Here is a 12,171-nt window from a genome sequence, read left to right on the forward strand (position 1 = left end):
TGATATGACCGCCTTTATTTTTCAGAAGATCGTTAATCCGCTTTGGCATCGAGTCCACGAGTTGACTGCAATCTTTACTAATTTTTGGATCGCGGTACCACACCTCAATAAAGGCCTCAATTAGTTTATCTCTCGTAGTCCAGTCTTTTCCTCGAAGTATTTTTTTACAAATCGCCCAAAGATTTTTAATAGGATTTAAGTCCGGAGAGTTTCCAGGCCAGTCCAGCACCTTTTTTCGCGTTATAGTCATAAAGTTCTTCACAAGTTTCGATGTGTGGCACGGAGCCAGATCTTGCTGAAAAATGCCAGATCCATCTGGAAATCTCTTTTTCAATTCTGGGACGACTCTTCTCTGCAAAACTTCGATGTACTGTGGTCCTCGCATCATACCTTCTACGATATGTAAGCCTCCGACGCCATAGTAGCTGAAAAAACCCCAAAACATCTTCTTCAAGGAATATTTTACAAACTGATTGATGTGAGATTCTCGAAGTTTCTCACCTGGAGATCTGCGAACATGCAGACTTCTTTGACCCTGTACGAAGAAATGAGTCTCGTCACTAAATAACACCTTCCTCCATTGTTCTTGCGTCCATTTCTTGTATTTCAGACCCCATTGATATCGTTTTTTCTTCATTGAGTTGGTAAGAAGTTGTTTTTGACTGGTCTTCTTGCCCTTCTAACGCAATTTCGAATGACGTAATATTCCCCAAAATTTCGTCATATATTCCAAAAATAGATCGACCGTACTGCAAAACACAGCTAATGACGCCGTCTGTGTGAATAAATGACTATTAAAGGAAATCGGCGGGTCCAGCGAGCCTACACTGGCCGCCATGCTGAAATTATTGCAAAATGACCATTTGTTTCAATTAATTTGCACAAGGGTGTAGTTACACCTCGCCGTAAAATACATAACTGAAATATATTTGTATAATAGCAGTTTGCGAAAGAATACAGAATGGTATGGATATTCTAAGCAGTAATTGTAAAATACTCAGTTCGTTAATTTTTAATAATATAAATATAAATATTTTGTTTATTCGTATAATGAAGTTAAACAAAAAGTACTATATTAGAGAAGTATATTTTTTTTGTTATATGTAACATTATTTATACACAGGGTGGCCCGTAAGTCCCTACCCACCCATATATCTTATGTATCCAGTGTATCTGTGTGTTGTCCCTCATTCTCGCTGCATAATATTATGCGATGCCATGTTTTGTGAGACATTTTCCTCAACATAGCAGGGGTAATTGTTCCAAATGCCGCGGTAACAACTGACTTCAACTCATCATTAGTATCATTAAATATAACATAATAACATACGGATGGGTAGGCTCTTACGGGCCACCCTGTAGTTAAGCTTGGCTAGCAATAACTGGTTTCTGTGTATTGCTAGGTTTGAGATCACATTCCTTTTTATGTTGTTGCCTGAACAGAAAGTGGCTTAATAATTGACTGTTTTTGTTGGAGTAGTAAAACAAGCAAGAAACGAGAGTTTTAGTGTTACAGCTCTACATTTGGATTATTAGGATTTGCTATGTGTTCCCACAGAACTCTTGTTACACAACACCTGTAATCACTTAACTATTTACTGTCCTGTGCAATATTCTAATTAACACATTTAATAATGGTATAGAAAGACGAAAGAAAGTGCTCTGGAAGACTGACTTATGAAGACAGACCCATAACAAAAACACTGATGAAAATCTGAGGATGAAATTGCTAACAAATCCTCATACTGACTTGTCTTTAAAAAAATATATATCAGAAAGAAAAACCCATTTAAATAACATCCAAGCGCTTTCAACAGATAAGTCTGTCTTGTTCGGAGGAGGGGGAGGATAAATTGTAAGTATGATGGTTTATAACGCTAAAAACTGAGTTTCGATACTAAAGCCTTGCAGAGTACATGCGTTCCATTTTGAAGTGTAGGCCCGGCATGGCCAAGCGTGTTAAGGCGTGCGACTCGTAATCTGAAGGTCGCGGGTTCGCATCCCCGTCACATCAAACATGCTCGCCCCTTTCAGCCGTGGAGGCGTTATAATGTGACGGTCAATCCCACTATTCGTTGGTAAAAGAGTTGGCGATGGGTGGTGATGACTAGCTGCCTTCCCTCTAGTCTTACACTACTAAATTAGGAACGGCTAGCACAGATAGCCCTTGAGTAGCTTTGTGCGAAATTCAAAAAACAAAAACAAACAAACCATTTTGAAGCTTTGCGCTTAATAATAAACAAAAAACTCCTTAAGGATAAATTATTTCACCCTCTGAAAAGGATACCTGTTTAAACATTACGGACTTTTGAATTATTTTTGTTGTTTTTCTATCATACGATTGGGCAAACCACATTATCTTCATTACTAAAGCTGCTTCCACTAAACGACATATTACGTGTAGTGTATTAAAAAAGTGGAACTCCGCAACAAAACATACACTCTTAAATAAGCCATGGTACCAAGAAGCCACATAAATTATGGAATGATAGACGGATGAAAAATGTTAATAACACACAGCGAAAGGCCGCCTTCTATTACTGAAACATTCTTAATTACTTATCATACAACACTTCAGCCTGAAGTAACAAAATCTATTAACTTTACCTTAATGATAGTTTAAATAATTTTTTTCCAGGAATTTCATGTCTTTTTCCTGAAAACATGAAATCTCACAAGTATTTTGTAAAGTTACAAAAGACCTCGACAAAATAGTCGGCACCCTTGTGATAAAGTTGCAGAACAATAAAAAACTATTTAAACTTTCTATGAACGAACATAAACGCTCAAAAAATATAAATATATAAATATGCAGACATATTTCACAACATTACGTATTACGAAAGCGCAAACATGGATATTTTATAATTTTAGGTAAACCCAGGTGAATTTTTTAAAATGGCACTAAAAATACTTCATCAAGTTGGATCATTCAATCAGCACGATTTTTTAGGTAACAAAACTTGGAACACCATGAAATTCTGTTGCACTAACCTGATTTTGGTTTTAAAATCTTCTCCATAGGTAATTAATTGTATTTCTTCCTTTATATATATACGCACACACATATATATATAATTACAAATTAGTTTTATCGAATTTTTACTTAAGAAATTCCCCCACGCCGGTAACTAAGCGAACTTATAATGCTAAAAATCGAGTTTCGATACTCGCTCGTGCTCGATACAGCACAGTTAGGTACTTTGCAGATTTGTCCTAAACAACAAAACAAGTAAACTTAATAAATTATTATCTTGAGCGTCTTTAGTTTTAGCTATATAAAAAAATATCTGTCGTGCACTAACGTATCTCTATCCTTATCCATAAGATACTTTTGATGTACGTGAATTTACACGTGAACTACGTTGCTTGTCACCTTGGTTTTCCAAGTCATTTAACCCTTTTTCTAACACTCTTCCTTTAAAAATTAAAAAGTTTTATATTTTTATTTCTCTGCATCTCCATTTCACCCTAGCGTCCCGATGGTTCGTAGTTGAGACATCTACCCAGTAGGTCCACGAGGCAACCTCTTAGGTGATTAGCTGCAAATATGCAATCGTAGACCAAACGTCGAAAGGTCACAAAGGACGAGGTACATCATTCTGCTACTGTATATGTCTTGATCAAATGCTTCACACGTCCACAGAAGGGACCTTAGAAGCGAGTTAGGGACGCCCTGAAACTTCTATTTTTTTATACCCTCTCCTGTCTTGTGGGTGATACCAGAAAGTCTGAAGGCTACAGGAAGAACACCTCTACGAAGAAATCCGAAAACAACACGCTCGGCTAGCGCGTTGATTCTAGGTCAACTTCTCGTCAAAGAGTAAAATGAAGAAAATCAATCAAGAAAAGAAGCCGGCTTGTAAAATGGTTCTTTACTGTTGACTACCTGAAAACAACAAATCAAATTACCGAAAAATGAATTCAGTATACCACTTTGCATCGGATACATTGGCTCTGAAAAGGCACTTGAGTCAGTAGAGCACTATGTCACCCTTAAAGCTCTGCAAAAAGGTGGAATAAACTAAGTACATACAAACATTCTTGAAGACATCTGCACTGACGCAAAAGTAAGAGTCCACCTAGATAACTATGTTATCACACGATTTCTTGGTTAGTAGAGGTGTAAGATAAGGAGACCCTATATCACCTAAGATATTTACAGCAACTTTACAGGAAGTTTTTAAGCTAGATGAACATGACATCAATATAAATGGAGAAGAACTAACAGACCTAATATTACGTGATTTTATTTATGGAGATCGCATAACAGATGGAGTAACAATTCCTCACGCTAAATGAAGAAAACGCAAGATTGGCCTTAAAATACATAAAAGAAAAAAAGTATATCACAAAACACAAGAGAACCGTGAAATAAATTATAAAATGAAACTACTGAAACAGTGAACAATTACAAATATCTCGAACAAACAACCTACATGAAAAATACAACAACAAAAAATAAGTATGAGAATAAAAGTTGGCTGGAGCTGCTTTGAGAAATACCGGGAGATTTTTCAAGACGAAAAACTACCAATAACCCTTAAAAGAAGAGTACTTGGCCAATGTTTTACCAGCCTAGAAATATGAATGTCAAACTTAGACACTAACTAAACAACTTAACTCAAGATTGCAGACAACTTCAAGAGCAATGGAAAGAAAGATGCTAGTAATCAGACTTAATGATAAAATTATTTGCTCAGAGATCAGAGAAAATACAGGGGAAAGCGACATTTCCAAGTATATTGCATAATCAAATGGAAATGGGCTGAATACATCGATTAAAAGACAACAGATGGACGAAAAGAATCACAGAATGACAGCCCTGTAGTACAGAAGAGATCAAGATGTAGAGCACACAGAAGATGGCATGATGACATAACTGAGAAAGAGGGAGTCACGTGGCCGAGGAAAGTAGCAGACACACTCTTGGACGTCTTTGATGAAGGGCTAAGGTTTGCAGTGAGCGAATATAGCCTAGAATGAATGAATGAATCCCAACGGCAACGACAGGCTTGAAGTTTACAAAATTAAAATCCAAGGTTAGATTCGTCACAGTGGACACAGCCCAAATAGCCTCAAAGTAAGATATTTTCTATTCTGTAAACGATCGAGCTACTAGTTTTCTTTAAGAAATTTGAACCAAAAGAAATAAAAGGTTTTGTCACATTAGTTTCAAAATTTCAATGGGGTCATACGTATGTTCCGATAGGGAGAGTAAAATCCCATCATTCGATCAGATAACAGCAGTCAAAGAATTCGCGATATGTGCCTTTCCTCTCAGTTCAAACCTAATAACAACTTCACACAAATAACCTTTGTGTAGCATTGCGCGAAACTGTAAAATAAACAAAACATCAAAATTTATAATATAAATTTTTACATGTTATTTGTCGTTACAAATACTGAACACGTCATTTTGTATCTAAAGCTATGCTGTCTTTTGAATAGTGCAGAAACAAACAACTTACATATAAAATAACCATATTATATAAATCCTCTTTTCATCTAAATAATAACGTTTCAAACACCAAACGTACTAATACAATAAAAAACACGTCATTAGTTATATAAAACTTTTCCGGTCACATATGTATATAAGTATATATATATATATATATATTATCAAATATTGAAAATTATTTATACCACAAATGTTTTAGTAAAAATTGCTACACATTTGTAGTGTGTACTTATCCCAAAGAAGCAAATGTGTCAAAAAATGCATAAATAATAATAAGAAAAACCTTTAACGAAGTGATAATATAGTAAAATACTTTACAAAATTTGAACTTAGATGTTTAACAAAACACATTTCAATTAAAAACCAGCCATGGAAAAAATAATGTACAGTGTTTCCTACAAATACTTGCACCCCCGTTAGTACAACGGTAAGTCTACGGATTTACAACACTAAAATTAGGGGTTCGATTCCCCTCGATGGGCTCAGCAGATAGCCCGATGTGGCTTTGTTATAAGAAAACACACATACAACCTATAAATACTCACTTAATGTGCATACCTTCTTAGCTTTTACGTCTATCTTCCAGTTTCAACTTCGATCACGACATAAGTGCGCCAAAAGGTATAAATAAGCAATTGACGCAAAAAGTCATCAGAAGCTATTATTACAAAAGATGTGATAAAAATTATATTCATTTTGATATAAAATATGTATATTTATAATTCTATAATATGAACAAATAAAGGCAAAGAATAATAAAAAATAAGCTTTCCGAACCCAGCGCCATCATGAGACACTAAAGATGATCAGAAAAGATCTTTTAGAACCGATACATTAAGCTGACCCAAATCTAGTAGTACCATAATATCTCATCACCGATTTCCCCCTAATTGAAAACAAAATTTAAAAAAATAAAAGGCAAGACTACATTTATTATGTCAGCAGTTAATATCACATGTGATTTATTGATTTTAGCTAATGTTAAAACTTCATACTATGGTCGTAGAAGTAATCGGAAAAGCATGACTAACTGATGTATCTTGCCTGAAGCCAGAAATATCTTTTAAATGACAGATCAAGTATTATAGATGTTACTATGGTCACCATGTCAAAACTAACTTTCTTTCCAACATTTGGTTTTTACAGACCAACCTTACACAAAGTTGAAAAATAGAACACGATACCGAAAAATGTAGCTCTCACGTGTTGTACACCAAGAATATATTCATGCATACACGGCATGTCTATGAATTGTTATCGTAACCATAGCGACGACATGCATAGACAACATATATATATATACATACATACATATATATTCGAATAATAAAATTAGAGCTAGAAAATATCAAAATGAGATAGATAAAACAAACAAAAGTAAATGTTGCCCCATGCACGAGAGATACAGAAACGTTTGTTTTTAAATAGTCAACAATTTCACCTACAAAATCAACAACTTATTACGTTAACTAATTTCAAAAATAATATGCATAAATACACAAATTAATTTAAAAGTCAATTACAAAATAATATTACTACAAATGATTAAGGATGATATATATATACGTGTTTTGCTAATATACAATAATATAGTTTTACACAACAAATAAGCAGATTTTGTCTTTCGTCTAGGCTACCTAATGATCTATTTCAAATTAAATATCTTTCATCTAGCAAAGTTATTGATTTATTTGTAACCTGAATGTTTTTCGTTCGACATTTGTAATGACGTACTATTAACCAAATGTCAATCATTTTCCAGTCTCGACCACTGTCCAATTGGAAAGTTTGTAAAAAAAAAAAATGTTGTTGAGACAATTTGCTAGAAATAATTTATTATCTTATATCAAAATAGTTATTCTTTCAAATGGCGAAAATGCCAAAGATAATTTTCGATCATTCTGTTCGACGTCAACAGAGTGTAGGTACGATTATTTTACCCAAATATTTATTGAATTACTATAAAAATAATATGATTGAATAAGAATCACCCTTTAATTTCTAATGTCTTTATCGTCAAATATTTTTAAATTGTGGATTTATCATTTCAGTCTTTTATGATAAATAACAAACAGCATAAAGAAAGAAAAGATTTCTGGAAGAAGTTTGAAATGTTTTGGTAGAATTCGTGATAATTTTACTTTTATTTTATTTATTCTTTGTTAGATATCTTTTTATGGTTCTCATATCTTTCAAACCTACGACATGACAACTTGTCAACGTTGCTACGGATCTTAATAAAACAACACTGACTAAATAGTGTGATATTATATTCTGTGTGCATGTAAGTACACATGTACGAATTTCGAAAGGTAATGAGACATGACATGGTTCGCCCAGCTAATTTTTTAAACATGGTATGTGAAATTCGAAATAGTATTGAATGTTAAGAGTGATATCCTTTCTTCATTTTACATTAAACATGTGACTTGAGTAAATCAACATGAAAAAGCATGATACCATGAAGAGAAATATATATCATATGAGATATTTTCTTATGTTTATGGCAATAAGTACGACCTTTGCTTGTTATATATATTTGATATTAGAAAATATTTGTTGCTATTCATTTCATATATATTTAATATCTAGCAGATAAAATCTCGATTAATAATTTCTATTTTCTTAAAAATAATTCCATGCGATGATTCATTATTAACTAAATGTCTCTTGTCTATAATATATAATGACTCATTATTAAACAAATGGCTTTCGTATAAGATATAAAATGGCCAATTATTAATCAAATGTATTTCGCCTAAGATGTTTAATGAGTCATTAAAGTAAATGCCTTTCATCCATATGACATGACCGATTATTAATCAAATACCTTTCGTTTGGGATATATAATGATTCATTATCAATGAAATGTCTTTCATCTAGAATACATAATGATTCATTGTTAATTAGCTACAGTTCATCCAGGAAATGTAATGACTCGTTATAATCAAATGTCTTTTATCTTAAATATGCAATGACTCGTCATAAACCAAATGCCTTTCGTTCAGAATGTGCAATAAATGACTCATTATTAACCAAACGTATTTAATCTATAATATGCAATGACTCATTATTAAACAAATGTCTTTCGTCTAGAACATATAATGACTCGTTATTAATCGAATGTCTTTTGTCTAACGTTCTAGATTATATGACGGTATATGCCCATGTCTTAACAAAATTAAAACTCAGTATAATAATTTCCAACATACAATATCGCAAGTTCTGTTTTTGTTTTTGTTTTTAAATTTGATACAAGAAACTTTGAGTTGTAAGTATTATAAGAATGAAAATAAATACTTACGCAATGAGTTACAACGCCGGATGATATTATCCAAGAACGTATTTTGAGGTGCAACTAGGCCCCTTCTTCCCCCAGGCATTGTTTACTATGTTTTATTAAAAAGAGGCTTAAGGTTCGTGGAATGGATTCATCTAAAGTAAACCCTAGTTGGTTGACATTCTTTACCCATTGCGTTGCTGCTACACTTGCAAATGACTAGATTGCAGAGTTGCAAAAAATCTCCCTCAAATTTTAGGATTAGCATATCTCGTGTTAGCTAACTATTAGATGAGTAGACGGTATAACTATCATAACTCTAATCACGTGGCTTCCCTACTGACGAGCCGCAAACAGGTACATGTGTAAGGATGTTATTTAATGTACCGCTAATCTTGTCCGATAGTCTGCTATGTGTTGCGTAACATAGCCCCAAAAGTACCATACATGAGTTTCAAATGATTTACTGTGTTTTATGCTTAGTCCATACGACCATATCGATTCCTCGCGGTTGCAGACGGAACAGCGGAAACAAAATCCAGCTGAAACTGAGAATGCTTTTTTGAAGCTCAAACTTGTTCAGCGCGCGGACAGCGCTGCGCATCACTAAGTTTGCGCATGTCAACAAGTAGCTATACTGCACTAAAACAAATGCGCATGCTGGTAACCATGGTAAATGTAGTTTGTGACCATTTGGCAAGTCGCGTTTTGTCCTACGTAAATAAAGATACATTGCAGCAGCAGTTATGAAAGAACGAGTGAGGGCCTTTTGATATATTTCATTTATTTACAGCTTAGTTTCAAAGTATTTGATAGCTGAAAATGCGCTGAACATACAAATAGTATATAAGATATTAACTGTCAAAAAATAAGTAACAATTGGTAATGATTGATCTCTACATTGAGTTGGATTGACCATTGACCCTTTTGCCTAAGTCCCGTGAACTTAATAAAGTGGCACTTTTGTTGGTCCCTAATTCTATTATTTGCTAAAACTAAATATCATGTTTCAAGTTGTAAAACATACTTAATGTAAAAATACCAATGTGTGTTGTGTAGAATTGTAGCAATGGACCACGTACTGGTCCTGTGTCGTTTCACTGATCATTTCACGTTTTACATGTGCTTGTGTGTTTCCCAGCAAATAAGTGAATAAGAACATATTTTAACAGTGCTAATACATAAAATTGTTAGACTAGCTGAAGTACCCGACTCCCGTTCGAAAGTTATATATATTCAAGATTAATGAAAGGTTATCTTAGGACATGAAAAGTACTCTCTCTCACATGTAATTGTAAGAAAAAAAACAGTCGATAAAAACTGTAAAATACAAAAGGTAGACCGCATATTTGCACGTATCTCCGCATGGACCCAATAAATCTCCATACTAAATTTGGTGAAAATTCATCCACAGGAAGTGAGATAATAGTAAAAAACGCAAAAACGCTCATAAAACCCCAAAACACACAAACTGAAAACTTGTATTTACCCTCACATCGACCTAATAAATTTCTTATCAATTTTAGAGAAGATCCAGCCGCAGAATGTGAATAGATCTTCACTGAAACTGTGCTGAACTGTGTTATTTAACTGTGATGAACTTTCACTTTTGAGCACATATAGCTTTCGTTTTTTGTTCAGAGTTTTCATTTAATTTTATCATGATATAGCAGTTGTCAACTCAGTCTATTTCATGCATTTTTAAATTTAATACAGCCTGAACTTTTGAAAAAATCGATTATAAAACATCAATAGATTTTTGTTTAAAGAAAATTAATGAACTTATAAAAATATATCTCATAAATAATGACTAATGTAAAATAAACAGCAAAATCAGGAACTTGTAATTGACCTTCAACAGTATTCACGAAATATGAATATCGAAATTCAATGGTGTAGCAGATTTATTGTTGTAGATTTGTTTTAGTGCCTACGCCTGTTTCCGTATAGTTTTCTTTTTTGCATGTGATGTATTTCTTGACTGTGTATTGTGCAAGTGCCACCTGTTTTTAAAATTTGTAAAACGCTCTTGTGCGTAAGAATCAACAATGTACTAGGTGTGTATGTAATGCTATTGATTGATAGTATTGTTGCAAGCGAAATTTGGTGAATGTTCCAGAGTCTTGCGTGATTGGTGTACAAAAAACCAACGCGTCAAGACACAGATAGAAGATTATTATTCGACAGCTATAGTCAGTGTGTTATAGACCTAGGAAACTATAACTGTGATTACCGCCTATTAATCGGAAAACTACACAATTTGACAAGGAACGGTCACAGATTTCGAACATTACAAATCTTTTGACTTCAGCGAATTACTTCGGACGTTAGAATTTCTACGAGATCATTAAATATCTTTATCGGTAAGAAGTGAACTTGTAAGCGGTGTAAAGTTAATAAATAAATGGCAGCTAACTAGCTTAAGCGAGGTGTGATAATATCAAATCAGAATTAATTTGCTCGTCGTGGACTTGGATCATTGATAAAATATGCAGTTCTAAACCAGATATAAGACTCCGTATTATCTCTAAGTTTGTAAAACTGTTGTATATAAACAATCCTTTCTAATAACTATTAGTAATAACGGTTATTATAAATTATATTGTTTTTATTTGTATATTAAAATATATTTATGTTAAAAAAAAGAAAATTTTGTGTATCAGTCTTATTTGCAAATACCATAAATTTGATACCTATTAACACTTACAATTCGTTCTAAACTTAAATTTACGGTTTTTTGAAATAATAATACGTTAGCATACTTAACATAATAAATCAGAGACTCGTCCGAAATAAATTATAATACAATGGGTACCAGAAGTACAAGGAGAGAAATTTAGAAATATTACTCAAGTTGTTGCAACTAATAGCTTTGTAAAAGATGAAGATGTTCAAATATCTCCTAGAGTACCGCCACAAAACATAAAAAAGAAACTAAGCCAGTTATCGTAACAGTTTTCGCATAGTCAACTTAGTAATAAATGGTTTCAGCATGCAATGAAAAAATGTAATCACAATGACTAATATAAATAAATACTTAAAATAAATTCTGATATTTATAAAGAAACATCTAATACCCGATTCTACAAAAAAAAACTCTATATGTAACTGAAAAACGCTGCCAGAAATAAAAAATGTATAAAAATATTTGGATTAAAGAAAAAATTCTAGTAAGAGAATCAGAAAACGAAACAATAGTAAAAATCAGGAGTAAACAGGTTTTATCTAAATTATAATATAGTGTTGAAAAAAAAAGAATACCTTCAATATTATTTTAAATGGTGATTCGGGAATTGATCATCCTGATATGCATAAGTAGTCTAAGTAATAACTGTTTTTCTTATTTATCAACATTTAATTCACAGCAAATACATATCATAATACTTACATGAACCTGAGCCAAATATGAAGAGTTAAATTTATATAA

At 33.0% G+C, this 12,171-nt stretch overlaps 1 protein-coding gene across 1 annotated transcript in view; it reads right to left on the reverse strand.

The window, feature by feature from the left end:
• The window catches only part of LOC143255317 (potassium voltage-gated channel protein eag-like), a 125,975-nt gene extending 116,704 nt beyond the window's left edge, over positions 1-9,271 (reverse strand). The window contains exon 1 of the mRNA XM_076510787.1: positions 8,769-9,271. Coding sequence (XP_076366902.1) covers positions 8,769-8,847 — 79 coding nt within the window. The 5' untranslated portion in view covers positions 8,848-9,271. The remainder of the gene's footprint in view (positions 1-8,768) is intronic.
• Positions 9,272-12,171: the final 2,900 nt, after the last annotated feature.

The sequence above is a fragment of the Tachypleus tridentatus genome, chromosome 1 (genome assembly GCF_004210375.1).
Source record: "Tachypleus tridentatus isolate NWPU-2018 chromosome 1, ASM421037v1, whole genome shotgun sequence".
Taxonomy (NCBI): Eukaryota; Metazoa; Arthropoda; class Merostomata; order Xiphosura; family Limulidae; genus Tachypleus; species Tachypleus tridentatus.